Genomic DNA, 22,609 nt, shown 5'->3' with positions numbered 1-22,609 from the left:
TCAGGCCTGATGATTTATTTAAATTTCTGCCCAGCTGGGCATCCCAAATCGTCTGTGTTCATCTTCCTATCAGCCTTTGTAGCCCTCAGTAGTTTTTTTGTGTGTTTTTTTTTAAAATCTGAGTGTGTGTGTGTGTTTGTGTGCCTGTGTAAATATAGAGAATGGGGTATATATGCATTACGGGCATTAATACACATACGTTGAAACTTTATTACTTTATAAAAGATTAAAAACTTCACCATCATTTATAAAACTCAGTTTTACTTCATTTCAATGAAGTAACTTTGGGAAAGATATACCCATTTGAATGCAGAGTTCCAAAGAACTGCAAGGAGAGATAAAGCCTTCCTCAGTGATCAATGCAAAGAAATAGAGGAAAACAATAGAATGGGAAAGACTAGAGATCTCTTCAAGAAAATTAAAGATACCAAGAGAACATTTTATGCAAAGATGGGCACCATAAAGGACAGAAATGGTATGGACCTGACAGAAGCAGAAGATATTAAGAAGAGGTGGCAAGAATACACAGAAGAACTGTACAAAAAAGATCTTCACAACCCAATCATGATGGTGTCATCACTCACCTAGAGCCAGACATCCTGGAATGTGAAGTCAAGAGAGCCTTCAGAAGCATAACTAAGAAAAAAGCTAGTGGAGGTGATGGAATTCCAGTTGAGCTCTTTCAAATCCTAAAAGATGATGCTGTGAAAGTGCTGCACTCAATAGGTCAACAAATTTGGAAAACTCAGCAGTAGCCACAGGACTGGAAAAGGTCAGTTTTCATTCCAATCCCCCAAAAAAGGCAATGCCAAACAATGCTCAAACTGCCACACAATTACACTCATCTCACATGCTAGTAAAATAATGCTACAAAATTCTCCAAGCCAGGGTTCAGCAATACATGAACTGTGAACTTCCTGATGTTCAAGCTGGTTTTAGAAAAGGCAGAGGAACCAGAGATCAAATTGCCAGCATCCGCTGGATCATGGAAAAAGCAAGAGAGTTCCAGAAAATCATCTATTTCTGCTTTATTGACTATGCCACAGCCTTTGACTGTGTGGATCACAATCAACTGTGGAAAATTCTGAAAGAGATGGGAATACCAGACCTCTGACCTGCCTCTTGAGAAACCTGTATGCAGGTCAGGAAGCAACAGTTAGAACTGGACATGGAACAACAGACTCCTTTTCCTAGTATGTCAAGGCTGTATATTGTCACCCTGCTTATTTAACTTATATGCAGAGTACATCATGAGAAACGCTGGGCTGGATGAAGCACAGGCTGGAATCAAGATTGCCAGAAAAAATATCAATAACCTCAGATATGCAGATGACACCACCCTTATGGCAGAAAGCACAGAAGAACTCAAATGCCTCTTGATGAAAGTGAAAGAGGAGAGTGAAAAAGTTGGCTTAAAGGTCAACATTCAGAAAACTAAGATCATGGCATCCGGTCCCATCACTTCATGGCAAATAGATGGGGAAACAGTGGCTAACTTTATTTTTTAGACTCCAAAATCACTGCAGATGGGTGACGGCAGCCATGAAATTAAAAGATGCTTACTCCTTGGAAGGAAAGTTATGACCAACCTGGACAGCATATTAAAAAGCAGAGACATTACTTTGCCAACAAAGGTCCGTCTAGCCAAGGCTATGGTTTTTCCACTAGTCATGTATGGATGTGAGAGTTGGACTGTGAAGAAAGCTGAGCACCGAAGAATTGATGCTTTTGAACTGTGGTGTTGGAAGACTCTTGAGAGCCCCTTGGACTGCAAGGAGATCCGACCTGTCCATCCTAAAGGAGATCAGTCCTGGGTGTTCTTTGGAAGGACTGATGCTGAAGCTGAAACTCCAATACTTTGGCCACCTCATGTGAAGAGTTGACTCATTGGAAAAGACTCTGATGCTGGGAGGGATTGGGGGCAGGAGGAGAAGGGGATGACAGAGGATGAGATGGCTGGATGGCATCACAGACTCGATGGACGTGAGTGTGAGTGAACTCCGGGAGTTGGTGATGGACAGGGAGGCCTGGCGTGCTGCGACTCATGGGGTCTCAAAGAGTGACACGACTGAGCGACTGAACTGAACTGAACTGAACTTTTAAAAATTGAAAAATAGCTATCTTGACAAAAATTTAGTGAGCAGTCCCAAGGATGTAACATTAGGAGTGGAATCTAGATTAAGTTTTCTAAAATAAGAGCTTTATTGAGATATAATTCGTAAAATTCATAGCCGCTGCCACCCCCACCCCCATCACCACCACCACCACCTCTCGCCTTTTTAAAAAAAGTTTTCTGCCTGCGGTGCATAGCTTGTGGGATATTAGGTCCAGACCAGGGATCAAACCCTGGCAACAGCAGTGAAAGCACCTAGGCCTAACCATTGTACCTCCAGGGAATTCCTCAGTTCACCCTTCGTAAGTGTACAGTTAAGTAGTTTTTAACTGATTCTCAGACTTGTGCAACTATCACCACTATCTAATTTTAGAACATTTTTATCACCACCCAAAGAAATTCTGTACCCATTAGTCCCTCCTTGCCCTGTTCCCTGGCAACTACTGACTTTCTGTCTCTATGGATTTGTCTATCCTGAACATTATGTACAAAAGGAATAATACAATATGTGGCCTTTTTTGTCTTCCTTCTTTAATTTAGCATGATGCTTTCAAGGGTAATCTATGTTTGCTGCTGCTGCTGCTAAGTTGCTGCCGACTGTGTGTGACCCCATAGCCGGCAGCCCACCAGGCTCCCCTGTCCCTGGGATTCTCCAGGCAAGAACACTGGAGTGGGTTGCCCTTTCCTTCTCCAATGCATGAAAGTGAAAAGTGAAAGTGAAGTCACTCAGTCGTGTCCAACTCGACCCCATGGACTGCAGCCCACCAGGCTCCTCCGTCCATGGGATTTTCCAGGCAAGAGTCCTGGAGTGGGGTGCCATTGCCTTCTCCGAATCCATGTTTAGCAGGTATCAAATGTCATTACCTTTTATAGCTGGTCCATTTTATGGAAGCACTAGATATTTTGCATAGTTAAAAATTCAAGGAAAAAGGAGTTTTGACCTATAGAGACCACATAGTAGGTGAGAGAATCTGGAAAATCTTAATTTCTCTTTGAGAATGTTCCTTTTTACTGTGTTTTAATTATTGTTCTTCAGAGTCTCTGGTAGATATTTTTTAAGTGATTTATTCTGTACCATTGGTAAACCCTGAATTCTGAATAAAGAACTTATTTCCTAGAAGTAGTTAAAGGCAGGCAGATTCAAAAACATTTTTTCAGATTTAAGTAACCAAGTGCCTTCACCTTGCCCTGCAGGTCTGATCTACCTGCAAATGACACATTTATTAGCTTACTGATTATTTGTATGAATTACATGTACTATTTTTGTTAAACTGTTTCTAAAACAAACTGACCAGTTATATTCATGTTTGGTAAACAAATAATTTTCATGGTATAGAAGCAAAGCCCTCATCTAGAAAGAGGTCGTCTGTTTTTTGATACAGTTTGTAATCAGGAGTTTACTCACAGAGCTCTTCTCTGTCAAATGTTTGTCCACTTCCACCAAACAAGCCCTTGAGAAAGCCTCTGTTTTGAGCTTCTGGTGTCTCTATAGGAGTAAACAAATCTCCCAGCATGTCCTATATCAAATTTAAAGAAAAAAGCATTAGACTAAGAATAAATTAATAGATCAAAAGCTAACATGGTGGCCTGTTAGAGCATGTCATGAAAAGGCTGAAAAGTCTGTTCTCCATATGTTTTTGTGGTAGTTTTTGCTTAGTTTCTAATTCCCTCTCTCTGGCACTTCTTCCTCCAACCTTCTTCCTTTCCTCTCCTCCTCCAAGAACTGGCATCCTAAAATATTCACTTTTCTGACCTCTTGTCTTCTAATATTCACCCTAGGATTAATTTACAGATTAATCCTGATTACAGAATTCACTGGCTTTATTACACATACTAATCAGAATTTACATAGATATGCTCCGGTTATCTTTATTTTTAACTTGTTCTAACTTTTTTCTAACTTGCTATAAAATGTTTTAACTTACTTTGGTCTTTCTGTGTGTGTTAGTCACTCAGTTGAGTCCAAATCTTTGCGACCCCATTGAGCCTGCCAGGCTTCTCCATCCATGGGATTCTCCAGGCAAGAATCCTGGAGTGGGCTGCCATTTCCTTCTCCAGAGGATCTTCCCAACACAGGGATCGAACCCAGGTCTCCCGCATTGCGGGCAGACCACCACCATCTGAGCCACCAGGGAAGCCCTTGGTTTTTCTAAAGCAGATGAAAATTCGAGAACCATGGATTTGGAGGAACTTCAATCCAAAGTCAGATCTGTGAGCTAGTATCAGTTTGTGTGTGAACTTGCAGGATGACTGTCGTCATCTTCCCCCCTCATCTCTACTCCTAGACCCATGCTTTTCCTCCCAAATCCCTTCTCTTTGGAAATGGCTACACCATCTACTTAGTTCCTCAACCCAGAAATACAGGAATAATTATTAATTCCTTCCTTTTCTTCACTCCTCTATCTAATAACCCTCCAATCCAACCGATCACAGTTTATAGTCATTGAATATGCTAATTTTCTCTATCACTGTTGGCTGTCAAGCCACTATTATTTCTGGCCTTAATTATTTAAAAAATAACGCCTCCAAATTGTTCTCCCTACTTTTAGCCTTAACTCTTCCAAACAAGCTGTCATACTGCAACCAGAATATTAGTTTTAATAAACAAATTTGCTAAACCTTTTCAATGATTTCCTTTTGCCCTGGGGGTAAATGCCAGATTTCTTAAGGTGCTTACAAGGTGTTCCAAGCTCTATTCTTGACTAAGTCTCCATCAGCACTCCTTCAGTCTCTCCACTTCACAACTCTGTACTTTCTTAGCAGTTTCCTGAACCTTGGGGCTTTCACATGCCTCTGCTCTGTCAAGAATATTATTACCTTTCCCACCTCCAGCCATCTATTCCCTATGGACAGCTCCTATTCATCCTTCACAACCTTTTTCTAACTACCCCTTCCCTTTTGCTCCATTAACCCAGTCCGCTCTTAATGTCTCTCCAGCACTGGCAGAGCTATGTACAGACAACCATTTTCCAGAACATTGTGGTTATCTATTTCTCTCTCCTTCCACACTAGCAGGTAGGGACTTGTATCTTGTTTATGATTGTACTTCTACAGCCTAGCCAAGTACTAGGTATATAAAAAACTTAAGTATATGTTGAATAACATTTATTATCATTTATTTTTAAAACTTAGTATGTTCCAGGCACTCTTCTCAGTGCTTTACAGGAATTCTTTCTTAATTCTCACAGTAATGCTTCAAGGTAGAACATACAAGTAGATTAAGTAAAATAGCCAAAGTTATACCAGTAGGCAAATGCAGCTTAAATAGTTCAGAGCTTATACTCTGAACCTCTATATTGTAATGAATTTTAGTTTTCTTTTCTCTAAAATAAGGGAGAGAAACCAATTAAATCCTTAGGATGTCTTTTAAAATTTTTGTGACATTTACTTATCCAAGATTAAATAAATTCTTTTATATTTATTTTGTCTCTAAACTCTGCTTACTGCTATGATCAAAGACAAATGCCCATTTCTAACCTATAGGATATATATTTATTTTGTATGGCCCACAATTAAGGTTTCTTTTTTTTTTTAAGTCTATTAACTCTGAATTGTAGGCAAAACAAACAATAAAATAAAGAGAACAACCATTGATGTATATGATCTCCACATTCTTCCCACATCCCCTTTTTTCTTATTTTTTTCCTATGTATATCTGGAACACACTAAAACTTCGTAGCATCACCAGGATGAACATATACTCAAAACATGTTCTAGGGCAGGCATGTTTATTGTCTAGCTTAATAATATTTGAGCTTTTAGACCTCTCTCTCATTCTCTTTTTGCAACTACGTTCAATGCTTATTCATAAATGACCTACCTGTAGATTATCACACATCTCTTGGCTGTATGTTAACCGCTGAATTTCAGTAGGAGAGACGAGGTATAATGCCTGTCCTTCATTGGTAAAACAAAATGTCCGTGCTATCCGCATGTCTGTCAGTGGCAAATAATTAACATCTAACATTGGGCGAAGACTAGGTAGGCTGAATGGAAAAAACCAAATCCACATTTCAATATCAAGTTGTTAGAAGCTTTTAATTTCTGTATATAAAATATAGCAATCTTTACATAAAACAGTAATTTTTATACTGCTGTTTTCTGGTTGTTTCTTTTTATCTTGAAGTCTCAACGGTAGTAAACTAGAACTTCATGTAAAATCATTTTCACAAAAAATTATGGTACAGTTCTATTTTAATCCACACAGATACTTAGCAGATGTCCTTGAAGGCTGGATTAAATGCACTGGCCAGCAATTTCAAAATGCTTTGTGTAGAATTTCACAGGTTCCTACTGTTGTAATCTTTTACTATGGCAGAAACACTCTAACTAGAAAGTGGCTGCCTGCATGCTTGCTCCATTGTCTCTTTTTAAGGCAAAATTCCTGGGTTTGAGGTTATACACTGATGTGTGTCTAGTTCACTATGCCTGGGAATGGAGTGGCTTTCCTCCCCATTCCTTTACTTCCTCTATATAAAGAAAATGAAAATCACCTATGACTTATGGCACCTATACTGAAGGGGTGATTAATGACTAGGACTGTTTCAGAATTAGTTATAAACAACAGATCAGAATTTGCACATCCAAATGAATACTACATCTCAGATGTCTTACTGATTGGCTATTGTTCAGTCACTCAGTTGTTTCTGAATCTTTGCAACCTGTTGGACTGCAGCACGCCAGGCTCCCCTGACCTTCACTATCTCCTGGAGTTTGCTCAGACTCATGTCTGTTGAGTCGGTGATGCCATCCAACCATCTCATCCTGTCGCCTCCTTCTCCTGCCCTCAATCTTTCCCAGCATCAGCATCTTTTCCAATGAGTCAGCTCTTCCCATTGGATGGTCAAAATATTGGAGCTTCTGCTTCAGCATCAGTCCTTCCAATGAATATTCAGCATTGATGTCCTTTAGGATTGCCTGTGTTGATATCCTGCTGTCCAAGGGACTCTCAAGAGTCCTCTCCAGCACCACAGTTCAAAAGCATCAATTCTAAGGCTCAGCCTTCTTTATGGTCCAACTTTCACATCCATACATGACTACTGGAAAAACCGTAGCTTTGACTATACAGACAAAGTGATGTCTCTGCTTTTTAATATACTGTCTAGATTTGTCATAGCTTTTCTTCCAATGAGCAAGCATCTTTTAATTTCATAGCTGCAGTCATTGTCCACAGTGATTTTGGAGCCCAAGAAAATAAAATCTGCCACTGTTTCCATTTTTCCCCCATCTATTTTCCATGAAGTGATGGCACTGGGTGCTATGATCTTAGTTTTTTGAATGTTGAGTTTTAAGCTAGGTTTTTTTTACTTTCCTCTTTCACCTTCATCAAAAGGCTCTTTAGTTCCTCTTCACTCTCTGCCAGTATCATCTGCATATCTGAGATTGTTGATATTTCTCCTCGCAGTCTTGATTCCAGCTTGTGCTTCATCCAGCATGGCATTTCTCATGATGTACTCTGCATGTAAGCAGGGTGACAGTACACCGCCTTGACGTACTCCTTTCCCAATTTTGAACCAATCTGCTAGTTCATGTCTGGTTCTAAGTGTTGCTTCTTGACCAGCATACAGGTTTCTCAGGAGGCAGGTGAGGTGGTCTGCTATTCCTGTCTTTTGAAGAATTTTCCACAGTTTGTTGTGATCCACATAGTCAAAGGCTTTAGAGTGGTGAGTGAAGCAGATCTTTTTCTGGAATTCTCACTATCACTGTCAAGCTAAAATCACTATCAAGCTAAAATTTCAATTGTGACAACATTGTAATGTCTTTGAATTTAAAAGAAAAATTTTGAGTAACTAAATGTGAGCTTAGGGGAGTGTACACACAGTTTTTTTTTTTCCCCTTCTAAACTAAGGCGTGTCTAGGAGTTAAGTCATTATTTTCAAACAAGACTGGAATGACCCTCTTCAGAAATCTCTAAAAAGAATTTGAGAAAAGAAATCAGATAAAGAATAAGAAACATATAAGAGAATGAGCAGACTGTAAATGATTGTTTTTATTTTTATTTTTTCAAAACTATCTCCACTAACTACCTCTCTTTGGCTTATAAGTCTACTCATGTCTCCCCTATTAAAGAAAATATAACAATAAAAACACTCTCAAAATCCCAGTTTTGCGCTTGAATTACTTTCCTATCTCTCATCTCTCTTTTTACCAAAATTTCCCAAAAGAACTCTTGTCTCAGGAATTGGCAAACTTTATTTTTAAAGAGTCAGATAGTAAATAAAATGGTTTGTAGGCCATGTGGTCTCGGGTACAACTACTCAACTCTTGCCTGTTGTGTACACGCTCTTTCTTGTAGGCAATATATAAGCAAGTGGTGTGGTTGTGTTCCCCAAACCTTTATGAACATTTGAGATGTGAATTTCATATACTTCCCACATATCAGGAAATATTCTTCTCTGCTTTTTTCGACAATTTGAAAATATAAAAACCATTCTCAGCTTGCAGGCCTGTATACAGTATCATATTGGGTGGAGGGTAGAGTGGATATTGCGTGGGTTATAGTCTGTCAATCCCTGATCTGTGTCACTGCCTTTATTCTTGCCTCCCTTGAAATTCAGTCTTATCTTCACTGTGCTCCTAAGATTTGCTTTCTCAAATATCACTAACATCTACATCTAGTGGTTTTTTTGGCCCCAAATTCTTTGATCTTTCTGTTCTAACTCTTGATCATCATTTTAGTAGTTGTCTGTCCTTTTTTTTTTAATACTCTTCTGTGCTTTTCATGAAGTTATGTTACTGTGATCCTTCTTCTAGCTCTCTGATGACTGCTTCTCAGTCTCCTTTGCTGGATTTTCTTTCTTTCTGCCACTGTATAGATGTATTCATATGCATCCCCCTCCCTCAATTTTTGTCCCCAGATCAGTCTCTTTCTCCTCTTTTTTAATACTATCTTCTTTGATGATTTCATTCACTGCTAAAACTTTTGCTAATGTATTTACATAGATGATTTCCAGAGCTGAATCTTCCACCTCTATTTTTTAAGAGTCTAGACTGTAAATTGCTTGCTAAACTTATTCAAGCTGGCATATAAGCACCTCATATTCCAAGTATTCATTCGCAGACTTATTTTCTCCAAATCCTCCTGACTTTCTTATCTGTTAATGACATCACTATTATCCAAGTTCATGACAAAAAATTTTCACCTTTAAGTTCTCTTCTTACCCTGAGATTTAACGACCTCCATTATCTTTTACGGTTTTACATTCAGAAAATTTCCCTCACATCTGATTCTACCTAGTCGTCAATATAGCTATGACTTCAGTTCAAAAGTCCACCCCAAACTCTTCCTCCATGTGTATTTCTTAATGTATAGCCTATAGCAGGTTAAAATAAAGGGATGATTTTTAGTATACTGTTCAGTGTTGATCTCACTTTTTCCTAGACTTGCAACCTCATTCAAATTTATTAACATGTAAAATAGAGGAAGCAGATAATACTTCATTTCTTATGTCCTAGAGAAGTTATAAGGATAAAATTAAGTTCTGTATAGAAAATTCTTGTGTGTACTGTGAAACATAGTAAAGGTAACAGTTCATTTCTTTTCCTTGTGGTTTATTCATCTTCATATATCCTGTGCCTAGCATAGCATCTGGGAGATAGGTGCTCAATAAATGTTGAATGAATGTGTGAATGACTGGAGAATCGCTCTTTCCTTAGATTCCTTGATGGCAGTTAACGTATATTTCATTCACAGTGCAAAGCATTTTTAGCAAACAAATAAAACCTAAAATAAACTCTCCTCAAATTGTTGAGCAATAAAACATTCACAAACATAATGAAACAATGATCTCAGGTTGCTTCTTAATTTATCTTGCATGTTACACATGTACTTTTTATAATTTTACCTTGTTTGCACTGTTATGATTACCAGATAATTTATAAAGACAGCACATACCTCATTATCATGATATGCCCATTGGCACAAAAGCATGCCAAGCAGGCACTGTTACACATGACCACCACATCTGCTTGCAGTATAAAAGATGTTTCTGTGATGTTATGAACATAGAGGCAAGTCTGAGAAGGCAGTGAGAAGACTTTAGCTTGTTTCTCTGAGCAGATTATTGTGTACTGATGATCTCCTGTTTCTTGGGATGGAGAGGGGCAGTTCATGACCAGTTTCCTTCTCCAAGATTTCTCATTTTCATCTATGTTGTTTGGATCCCTCCAAACTTCGTATGGTGGTTGCATTAACCCACCAGTTCGGTCCATACAGGAGAATGTTAGGACAGCTCCTTTCAATGAGAGGAATGTACCTATAAAAACAATTCCACATCACTGGCACATGAAATTCTTTCTAAAACAGGTGCTATTCATCTATGGGTGATAAATGTTTTCTTTTATATTATGGTAATTTATAGTGTCATAATATTGCCGATTTACACATAGATCAGTAGATTTGTGAATTTATCAGCTGCAATAACTTGGAATCATAACAGGTAAATGCTAAAAGGAGTCTAAGACATCAACTCATCAAATCCTTTCATTATATTAATAAAACAGATCCAGAAAGATGAGTTTTGGGCCAAGACACATAACAAATTAGTGACTGAGCCTGGACTGGAACTCAAGTTTCCTAATTCCTAATCCAGTATCATTTCACTATACTATACTGCTGCTGCTGCTGCTAAGTCACTTCAGTTGTGTCCAACTCTGTGCGACCCCATGGACAGCAGCCCACCAGACTCCCCAGTCCCTGGGATTCTCCAGGCAAGAATACTGGAGTGGGTTGCCATTTCCTTCTCCAATGCATGAAAGTGAAAGTGAAGTCGCTCAGTTGTGTCTGACTCCTAGCGACCCCATGGACTGCAGGCTACCAGGCTCCTCTGTCCATGGGATTTTCCAGGCAAGAGTACTGGAGTAGGTTGTCATTGCCGTCATTAAAATACTTTTATTTTTTTAAACAAATTTCAGAAAATTTGTAATTTTAATTTACTGAATAACTTCAACTGAAAAGATAACCATGCCATCTGATTCCACTTCTTTATAGACTCACTCACTAGAAAATACTGTTTCTCTTCTTCTGAAAATGAATACTCAGAATACTTCATGAAATTTAAATATCTAGTTCATGCTAGCAATTTTGATTGTGATTTTTAAAAAACAAACTGAATTTGGTGTTTACTCAAGGCTTATGCATCTTTTATACAGAAAAATGGTTTACTCACCTGGATTCTCCAAGGTTGAACATCCATGCCAGATTATTACCTATGGGCGATTTTTTACTAGTCCCAGAGATTGGATACTGCAAAGGCTTAGGAGGTAACTTGGGATAGACTGACATTTGGACACTTCCAGACTCTTCCCTAAGCAGTGCCTGAGCAGCCTTTTCTTTCCTTTGTCCTTTGACATCGTGTAGAGAGTAATGGAGGAGGGCATGGAAACTCACTCCAGTATCCTTGCCTGGAAAATTCCACAGATGAGCCTGGAGGGCTACGATCCATGGGGTTGCAGAGTTGGACATGATCGAGTGACTGAGCACGCATGTAGAGAGAATAAGGAAGCTCTCCCAGGCTGGCATACCTCAAGAGTGTACATGTACCAGAGACTTGGAAAGGGTATTATACAAATACATTCCATTTAGAAAATACTTTATAAAGTATTAAAAATTTATAAAATTCAAAGTAACATGTTTAGATGCTTTAACATCTCAGTTGTGTTTTTAAACCCACTTTAAAACCAAGAAGCCTGTAAATGTCTGACAGGGATAAGGTAGCAGGGGCTCAGGTGCTTTAATCTGAGGGTCAAGGTATGAAAGACCAGCTCTCAACCTACCAAGAAGAAAAATATCTGCCAAGGGCAATGATGAGTGATTTAATTAGTATTCATCTAGGAGTGATCCTTCTATTCAAAAAAAAAAAAAAAAAAGCTCCCATATTTCCATTGCTGCACACCATGGAAAAACTTTCTGAAGTATATATTAACAACACCCTCAATTTAGAGAGCCTAAAATAGGTTAAAACAACACAAGAAATCTACATTTTGGAAGCCATTTTCCTTACACCTGATGCTTACAAAGCTGTCAGTATCAAAATAACTGTTTCTTAATAAGTTGCCTTGCCCAAATATCTGCCTTGTTTCCTAATTTGTGGTAAAAAATGCTTTGATTATATCCTTTTCATTAGTTTTATACAAGGTTTAAGTTTTCCCTGTGCATGTTTATGTGTGTGCTCAGTCGTGTCTGACTCTTTGCAACCCCATGGACTGTAGTCCATGAGGCTCCTCTGTTCATGGGATTTCCCAGGCAAGAATACTGGAGTGGGTTGCCATTTCCTTCTCCAGACGATCGTCCCGACTGAGGGATCAAACCTTTGTCTCCTGTATCTCCTTCACTGGCAGGCTGATTCTTTACCATTGAGCCCCCTGGGAAGCAGAATTAAATTTATGGACCAGGATTGTGATTAACCATATTATACGTGCATGATGTTATGACTTATGATTATGTATTTGGTCTTTGTCCCTGTTTCTGGTACAGTGCTCCTAAAATCCTTGAAATGGCCCGACAAGAACAATACAGGTGTCTTTCATTATGTTAATAAGGTGATTTTGGAGTCTTACCTTAGGTTGGGGGCTGGTTGCCAGTGGAACTAACCAGGTGATTACAAGGTTAACACTTTCAGCTCTACCCCCACCTCTGGGGCAGAGAGACAAGCTGGAGATTGAATTCAATCACCATTGGTTTAATTAACCACATCTATGTAAGGAAACCATATAAAAACCCAAAGGTGGGGCGGTGGTGGTTTGAAGAGCTTCCGGGTTAAGGAGCAGGTAGCAGTGTGGGGATAGTGCCAGTCCTGGAGAAGGCATGGAAGGGGTAGCTTCATGGACCTCCCTACATTCCTTGCCCTGTGCATCTCATCCATCAGATGTTCAGCTATATCCTGTTACAAGAAACTGCTAAACAGTAAGTAAAAGTTTTTCTGAGGTTCTGTGAGTGGCTCTAGAAAACTGATTGAACTAGAGGCTGTGGAAGCCTCAGGTCTTCTTGGTCAGAAGAATAGATGACAACCTTGACTTGTCTTGTCATCTGAAGCAGGGTGGGTTACAGAGCCATTTCCCTGTGGGGCCATCTCCATGTGGACAGTGTCCATATTCAGTCAAACTGTGGAATACTCAGGTGGTATCTCAGGGACTTGTTTGTGGAGAAGGCCTCCACTTATCTGGTTTCAGAAGTGTTGTGAGCTTGGTAGTTGTGTGAAAGTAAAGGAGAAGGAGACACAAAGGAAAAACCCAGGAGGAAGGGCTGTTTTTTCATCCCAGCATGCAAAATTACATTTGTATTAGTATCACTTGTGGCTTGTTAAACAATTTCTCAGACTCCACCCCAGACCAACTGAATTAGAAACTCTGGGAATGGAGCCAGACTGTTACAGTCTATGCTATAACCCTTCAAGTGGGTCTGACACAGATTAAAGTGATGGCTTCTGGAATAAATCTCTAGGTGCTCTGTCACTCTAAATGCAGTGATTTAGTGCTTTAGTTCACATTTCCATATTGTTGATGAGAATTTGTTGTCCAGACAACCAAGATAAGTTAATATGAAAGAAGTCCTTTAAAAAAGAGAAGTGGGCTTTTCTTTGTTGAGTGTTTTTTTAAATTATTATTACTGATCAAATATCGTTATTAGTTATAGGTCTATTCAGAGTTTCTATTTCTTCATGATTCAGTCTTGATATTTGTATGTCGTTAGGGGTTTATCCATTTCTTCTAGGTCATCCTAATGTATTATAAACAACTATATATCTAGATCATTCGATTTTCACAAAGAGATATGTTCTTTTAATCTCTCCATAAAAGAAATTCCGGAAAAAGTTTGAATTCATGACAATAGCATGTGACAAAATGGTATGTGAGATTTCATTTGTTTTTGGAGAGCATTTTATTTTGCTTTTTTTAATATCTAAAAATCTTAATAGTTTCCATGTGTCTAGCTGTTAAAGACTCAGATTTCATACTTTATACTCAGCAGTTTCAAGTGACAGTACAATTTACTTAGGGAAAAACAGAATTGCTATAAACACATTCAGTATAACTAGTAATAAGAACTGTAAACAACAAATAGAGCTGGTGCAAGTGGAGAGTATGTTTGTTTTTCTGTATTAGTCTGTGATTTTACTTGTTCAGTCGAATACAATCATTACATTTGAACTAAATTTTTATTGTATCTGTTTTTAATGAAGTTTGTAAGATATAATGTATGAATTTCACAAATATTTTTAAAATATATATGTCTTATATGGAAAGGCCCTAACTGAATATGGTGCATAGAAATCAGGTGATGAAATTTCTTATCAAGGTTTAGACTTGAGATTAAAAACCATATCCTTCTCATTTTAACTAATTAATTTCCAGACAAAGCCTATTAACTAGCTTCATACCATATCTTGAGAGCACATTTGTTCATTTGTACATCTGCATAAATTAATTTAATTGTTCTTCATCAGATAGCTGGATTTTAAAGGAATTAAATGCTGGCAAGTAAGTCTGACATAGGGAGTAGGCTAGGAAGTCTAGAGTAGAGGGTAAGTCTATGAGATATTTCTGTCAGCAGGCAAAGGACAAAACAAGAATATGGTAAGAAAAATAACAGTTAAAAAGGTAAGAAGATAATCTCTGGTATACTTTTACAGTGTTGAGAATACACATATGAAAACATATCTAAGCTTATATAATTCATAATCAAAAACTGAATTAGTAATTTAGAGACATATCCTCAGTATACGAAAAGAGGAAAAAAGATGGAGATACATTTAGTTTGAGGTTAGTAGATTTAGGTATTAATAGACGATTCACTGTCACTACCATGTCTAGGTTGCTGCTCTCCTTCTAGGTATAGTGATGGCTCCCAGGAAAACTCCTACTACCATGATACAACTCAGCATTAATCTGACATGAAAGTGCAGGGCGGAAGAGCATATTACAAATTATATATTATGTCAACAATAGAAATAAATAATGTAGAACGAACAAGATCTGAAATTTAAAATGGATGGAGCTAAAAGCTAGTCTGTAGAAAATTATTCTAATTCCTTCAAATCTTATAGCTCCCAAGAAACTTGATAACAGTTTTCCAAAATTTTGACAACAAATATAAAAGTTCCTATGACATCTAACAATGATAGATGATTGACAGGTGGCAAAGAGAAATGGGAAGAGAAGAAATAAGATGGCTGGACCAGGGAACTGGTGCTGGAAAGTAGCAGGAAATCAGATTAAAGAGGTAGAACAAGGCTGAGCTTTTAGAGATCACTGATTTCCAAGAAATTGCTTCTATGGATAATTGAAGGTATCAGAGAATATGGTGCATGAAAATCACCATATTCAGGAGATGAAGACAATACTGGAATTAAGACTGGTACAGAGGCAGAGTAAGTAAAAGGAATCATAGAAGAAATGGAAGTGATGGAGGCCATTAAGCATTGTGGAACTATTAACAAATGAGGAGAAGAGAAAGAAGAAACAGTTCAGGGGTAAAGAGAATGAATTTATTATGGAGAATCTTCAGTTTAACCATGAGCTTGAGTTTGATACTGAAGCATGAAAATAATTTTTTTTACAAATCGGTGATAGGCACGTCATGTGGCAGAATTGATCATTAGAGAATAATTTGTTAGCAGATAGCACAAAGTATTACATAGAAATGAGATAAAATTTAAAATGAGTCTCAGAATTACAGGGGTAGGAAGCTGTTGGAAGTGATGAGTATGTTTTTGGCATAGATTGTGGTTAATAGTTTCATGGATGTTTACTTATCTCCAGACTCATCAAGTTGCATACAATAAACGTATATTTTTTGTATGTCAATTATACTTCAATAAAGGAGCTTTAAAGTTAGAATCTCAGCAAATTTCTCACAGAATTACTGTTGGAGAGTAAAATTCCTAGGGGCAGAAGTATGGGGGGTGGAGATGGGACAGACAAGGGAGAGAGTTTGCTCGTGGCAGAATTTTCATTTACCTTCCTCTGTATTTGGAGTTTTTGCAATTACATTTTTTTTTTTAACAGGTACAGAATTTAACCACTAGTGTTTTAGAGGAAAAAAGCATACCATATCACAATCTTTGTACACAACAACAAACCCCCCCCCCCCCCCAGAGATCTAGGAAGTCTCTTCCAGCTCCTTATCGTGGTCTTAAGGTCCTCTATTCCCCTGCCTGTTTTTCCAGCCTCAGCACCATAATAGCTGTAAGTTTTAGCTATGTCATGCTCTTTTTACCCCCTAAGTTGTTGTTTTTCTTTTTTGGGGGGGTCTCCTTTTAAAAACCTGTTTAATTAGAGGATAATTGCTTTACAATATTGTATTGGTTTCTGCCATACATCAACATGAATCAGCCCTAGGTATAAATATTTCCCCTCCCTCCCTCTAGAGCCTCCCTCCATGCCCCACCCCATCCCACCTCTCTCGGTTGTCACAGAGCAATGGTTTGAGCTCCCTGAGTCATATGGCAAATTCCCACTGGCTATCTACTTTACATATGGTGATGTATATGTTTCCATGCTACTCTCTCAATTTGTCCCATTCTCTCCTTCCCCTACTGGGTCCACAAGTCTGTTCTGTGTCTCCACTGCTGCCCTGCAAATAGGTTCATCAGTACCATCTTTCTAGAGTCCATACATACGTGTTAATGTATGATACTTGTTTTTCTCTTTCTGACTTACTTCACTCTGTATTATAGGCGCTGGTTCTTCCACCTCATTAGAACTGACTCAACTGTGCTACCTCTAGGTTTTTATGCTTTTCTGACTTTCTCTTAAATATCAGTACTGGGTTCCCTTCTAAACCTGTTCCCATTTCAGACAGAGGCTTTGTGAGAGAGGTCTTCCCCAAATCCCCCTCCCATGCTGCCACAGTATTGTTTACTTCCCTTATTGTAATTTTTTGGTTACTTTAGTTCTTCCCTGCAAATATTCAGAATAAAAATCATTCTGTGTCCTGATCATTATTGCATGCCCAGTGTCTAATTAATTAGTATGAGCTTGGGAAACATGTTGAAAAATTGGATGAATAAATTTCAAAATGGATTGTATTTTCAGGAAATTGCTAGACTCAGAGAAATTTTTCTAGGCCATCTGATAAAAGGTAATTTAACAATGTTTTGACAGGAAAACCCATATAGGGCCTAAAACCATGCCACCCACTTGAGCACTGACTATGAAAGAGGGAAAGGCCTCTAATTCCACACCTTTTAAAATGGTCCCCACAATCTAGAGCACTACAGTAGGACAGAGACGAGTGGGACAGGGATGTGATGCAGAGTAGGTCCTGGGAGAAGGCGAAGACGGAGTCAGGAAGTGGGACGTGAGGGAGGAGAGGATGGGCTTTCTACTTTAAATCTGAATTGGCTTTCTGTCTTCTCTGTGGAACTCCATCCTTTTTCTTTTCATTGTCATAAATTATGCCTTCCAATTAGGCTTTTTCTCTTTCAGTGGTTAGCTATAAGACAAATCTGAACCTGGAGTCAGTTTTCTGCCTTACAGGTACTGCTTTTTTAAGTTCGTAGACTTAATTTTTTTTAGAGCAGTCTTAGGTTTTACACAGAATTGAGTATATGGTAGAGAGAGTTCCCATATGCCCTCTTTATCTTCTCCTCTGTTATTAGCACCTTGTGTTTGTGTGGTACATTTGTTAACATGATAAAATGATGCTGATATAATAACCAAAGTCTTGAAAGAAGGCTGACATAGAAACTTGGAGAAGATAGCTTCCCATTATCTCTCTTTAAGGAGGTTTGCAAATATTTATGAACTAGATGCCCAAATATTAAGTTAAATCTCTACTCACTTTGTATTTTCCCATCCTTTCAAGTCTAAGTCTATTTGCTAAGAATGTTGAACTTGCCTATGGTACTGATTCATTAAATTAGTTCCAGAGACTTGTTTATTTCTATGCTTGTGGCATAGAAAACCATATTTTTTAGAATATCTCTTACTAGAAAATTGTCTTTCACTCACAGTTGTACGCTTGAGTATACAGGGGTTTGATTTTTACCTTTAAATATTTGAGGAATACGTGCCATGTATTAGCTATCCAATCTGTATAAAAATTTATTGAGTTAAAAAATGGATTGAACTAAAACTTAAAAAAATCATTATGACCTTACTGATCTGGCTCTCTCTCAATCATTATAAGAGAATTATTCATATTTTCTTAAAATTAGCAATACAGTAAAAGATGTTTTCTTACTGTGAAATATGTTTACAATTAAAATATAGTGGTGCTAATGAGTAACTTTTACAATACAGTGCATTTTATGGGCTGGATCTTTTCCCCTCCTCCCCTTATCAAATTCATGCATTGAAGGCCTACCCCCCAGTTCCTCAGAATGTGATCATATTTGAGACAAAGCCTTTAAAGAGGTGATTAAGCTAAAATGAGCCTGATAGGGGGGCCCTCATCCAAATGTCTAAGAGATTAGGAAACACCAGAGGTACCAAGCGCACAAAGAGACAGTCATGTGAGAACATGGTGAGAGTGTGGCCAGCTGCAAGGCAAGGAGAGAGGCCTCAGAAGAAACCAGGCCTTCCAGCACCTTAATCTTGGTCCTCCAGAAGTGTGAGAAAATAAACTCGTGTTGTTTAGGCCACACACACACAATATATTTATCTGAATTTGCTTCACTAGTAGAGAGCTGAATATTCTTCCCACAGTAACAATCCATCTATATGAATTTAGCATATCAATTAGCAAAGAAAACACAGCTCTATCTAACCTATCATACCATGTGTTCTTTTAAAATGAAATCCCTTATTCTATATATTAATAAAATTACTTTTACTTTAGAAATGTTTTTCAGATAGTTTTTTCGTTTATGGAAAAGAGTAAAAGTTATTGATAAGAATAAATTTTAAGATACTCAAAGGAATAACGGAATCACATCTTTTCAAGAGGGAAGAAGTAGGAAGAGAATACAACATATACTTTAGCAGCAATACTCATAATTGGGGTCAAATTCTCTAGGTACTAGGATAAAAACGGAAGAAATTTTGAGGCATGGCTTCAAAACAAGATGAAGAGATTATCAAAGAATTTAGAAAGCCAGCTCAAGTCAGAATGCTTCTAGTTTAATCATCTGAGATCTTCAGGGATGATGTAAAACACTCATAGGCTCTGATCTGGCATGGAACATTAGATAAATGCTTCAATTCATGAAAATATCTAACTTTTGCCTTAAAGCTTTCCTAAATGCTTTTCAGAAACTTATTCCCCAAGGCACCGTTTAGGTTGGGAATTCCACAGATTGCTACCATAGAAATGGCTGACAATTTTTGCCTTGCAGGAAGGTATACTGCAATAGTTGAGATAATATATGATTTATAAAGTTCTCAATAGTTCCTAATATCCAGAATACTTAAATCTTTGCTCCAGATCAAAACAAGTTAAATGTTTTAAAAAACATTTACATAAATTTGAAAAAGTAGCAGTGAAGGAATAAATGAAAACTCTTACCACTTGGCAGTACCATGACTGGCTCTGTAAATCTTTGTTCATCTGCTGAAGGTAGGTTTAGGGAGATGATTAACACCATTCCCAGACTAGTTCCAACAAACAAACAAGGGGAGATAGTAGAGTCATTTTTCCGAGCAAAGGACTCCATGAAGTATAGTGCTGTAATCGCTTCTTTAGAATCTTTGTCAATGCTGGAGATGCTAGAGCTTCTAGAACGATTATAGGAATTTTCTCGACTTTCTATGGAAATTTAAAAACCAAAAATTAAGTTTTAGTGTGTTTCCAGAACAACTGAAGTCAGACTTAGTACATGAAAACCAAAATGATGAGGGAGAAGTAGAATTTGATTCTTTGTTAACTGATCTGGAAGGCAGCTTATCCAGTTCACCAGCTTATTTTGAAGATGAAGAAAAGTCCAGAAGTGTAAATCATAAACTTAGGCAGAGCTAGGACTAGCCTTGAATCTGCAGAGCTGCCTTCCACTGTTTTGTTTTGTTTTTTCTCTACCTTACCTGACAAGTTAGTTGAAATTCTCTAATTTAGAAAAAATATGTTTAGTCTAAATAGTTAAGATTACAAGAATTTCTAGTATAGTTTTAATTATGCTTCTCTCCGTTCTCTCAATTACTGAAAGTATTCCTAATGACTTCTTGACAGTTCCCATATACTGACAACATTGTGGCTACTTACCTGAAGGATCATGTATGTTCTATAGTAAATACATTCCTTTAATTTTGCTATATTTGAAGTAATTTCAATTGTAAATATTAAACTATTTATATAACATTGAACAAATGTTATCTCCCTGAACTAGTTACAAGCTGCCTACCTTGAATCTAAATCCAGTTTTGGCTTTGCCAATGACTAAATACAGAGCTGTGCACAATGCCACCCCACTGAGAGTGTGGTAATCTTTCTGAAAGGGCTTCAGTCCAATGAAAAGGAAACAAGTGGCTTCAAGTTCTCCTGCTCATCAACTTTTACACATGGTGTACACTCCAACAAGCAGAAACTCACCACCTCAGGTAAATGATAGAGGAAAGTTGTATTGTTCTTATAGTCACTCCAGAGTCCAAGTTCCTCATATTCTTTCTACTGCCTTCCCTCTCCTTTCCATTTTGATAAGAAATGATGACCCATTTTTATAAAAAGAAATAATAATATATAATAAAACAATATATAGTAGTTAAATATTAAAGCTCCTCAGACTAGTCTTTTTTCTACAAACCAAAATAAAGTATTCCTAATTTTCCCTTCTCTATCCTTCAGAAAGTTTATAAAAATAACTTTTTAATAGAATTTAGATCTGAGAGGGAGCACAGATATAAACTATGTATTTTACAGATTTGGAGATAAGAGATGTAGAGTTAATTTTCCCCAAATCAACATGTTAGAGTTAGAAATGTCTAAGCCTCAAAATTCCCAGCTCAGTCCAGTGACAGAAACTACTAATTTGTTTACAACCTTTACACTTTGCTTACATTGTTACATTCCTAGCTAATGTTTCAAAAATTTTCCATTCATGGTTCATCAGCACTCAAGGTTGCTACTCATAGATACCTGTGAAAGAGAAGATCCTATGCATGCCCATGGACCAGACTTAATATCGTGGAATGTTAAAAAGCTAAAAATCCCCTTTTTAAAAAAAATTTTTGATCATGCCACTTCTGTCTGTGGAGTCTTAGTTCCCTGACCCGGATTCAGATTCCACGCCCTCTGCAGTGCAAGTGCAGGGTCTTGACCATTCAACTGCCAGGGAAGTGCCTAAAAATCTTATTTTAAAAATTTGAATAATACAGATCAATACTATCAAATTTTTTGAAGAGTGGTAAGTGGTGAACTGGGCTTCCCAGGTGACGCAGTGGCAAAGAATCCGCTTGCCAATGCAGGAGATGCAAGAAACAGGGTCAGGAAGATCCCCTGGAGGAGGAAATGGCAACCCACTCCAGTATTCTGTGAAGTCAGACATGACTCAACGACTGAGCACACACACAAACGGTGACTTACTCTATAGCACAGAATTACCATAGCATATTCCCAAGGTTACTTTTTTTCTATTTCTAGTCCCAAAGCTTTTTATCAGAAAGGCAGCAGCGGAAGTTGTATGCGTGCTTAGTCGTGTCTGCCTCTGTGTGACCGCATGGACTCTAGCCCACCAGGCTCCTCTGTCCATGGGATTTTCCTGGCAAGAATACTGGAGTGGACTGCCATATTCTCCAGGGGATCTTCCTGGTCCAGGAATCTAACCTGCGTCTCCTGCATTGGCAAGTGGATTCTTTACCACTGAGCCACCTGCAGCAGTTACAGGATTCCTCTTTTTTTTTTTCTTTTAATCTTTCTTAATCTAGGCCTTCTGACTCATGTACTTTATACTCCCTGACCCCAAAACTAAAAATAAGCAAATAATCCTCTCTTTTTAAAACATAAGAAGATTGCAAACTAGAATTTAATGTCTTGCCTTTTTCTTGGTCACATTCTGTTAATAGTTGGGGAAACAAAGGTTACAAGACAATAAATAACTGTCTACAGATAGAGATACCAAAAGGCTTACGTTGAGATGGGAAGAAAGTAGGAGTATACAGAACAGATTAATGCATAGGTCTCGCTTTGTGCGGAGGAGATGGACACCTGCCCATAAACAGAAGCATTCTGGTTTTAGAGATGACAGAGGTGTAGTGAGGAATGGATCTGGATTCATGGCTACAGCCTGACCAGGTTCTCAGTTGCTCACTGTCTAGAGTTGACCAGCTTTTCATATCTTTTACATGTGACCACCATCCCTTATCCCCCAGCTCCTAATTCCCGTGGAATGTCAAATTTCAGTTGTATCCATAAAAATGTGTATGTTTAACCTACCTTCTGTTGTAACTGGCAAAGAAATCTCCATGCAAGCAGCTGACTGTGCTTTTCGAAATGGTGGTCTTCCAGGACCCCAGCGATTTATTTTTGAAACATCAGCACTGGAAAGTCGTTTTCCAGAACTGCAGCTCTGAGAAGTGGGACTTGTGCAGTGTCCATTTACATGGTCTGTACCAAGAGGAAGAAGGCAA

General features: G+C 38.0%; 1 protein-coding gene across 1 annotated transcript in view; it reads right to left on the bottom strand.

The window, feature by feature from the left end:
• STXBP5L (syntaxin binding protein 5L) overlaps positions 1–22,609 on the bottom strand; it is a 308,945-nt gene that overhangs the window by 1,250 nt on the left and 285,086 nt on the right. Inside the window, exons 22-26 of the mRNA XM_052639468.1 lie at positions 22,416–22,586; positions 19,560–19,799; positions 10,008–10,368; positions 5,934–6,099; positions 3,519–3,630 (exon numbers count right to left, since the gene is read on the bottom strand). Coding sequence (XP_052495428.1) covers positions 3,519–3,630; positions 5,934–6,099; positions 10,008–10,368; positions 19,560–19,799; positions 22,416–22,586 — 1,050 coding nt within the window. The remainder of the gene's footprint in view (positions 1–3,518; positions 3,631–5,933; positions 6,100–10,007; positions 10,369–19,559; positions 19,800–22,415; positions 22,587–22,609) is intronic.

Source organism: Budorcas taxicolor, chromosome 1 (assembly GCF_023091745.1).
Source record: "Budorcas taxicolor isolate Tak-1 chromosome 1, Takin1.1, whole genome shotgun sequence".
NCBI lineage: Eukaryota > Metazoa > Chordata > Mammalia > Artiodactyla > Bovidae > Budorcas > Budorcas taxicolor.
This window is presented reverse-complemented; position numbering and strand designations above follow the sequence as displayed.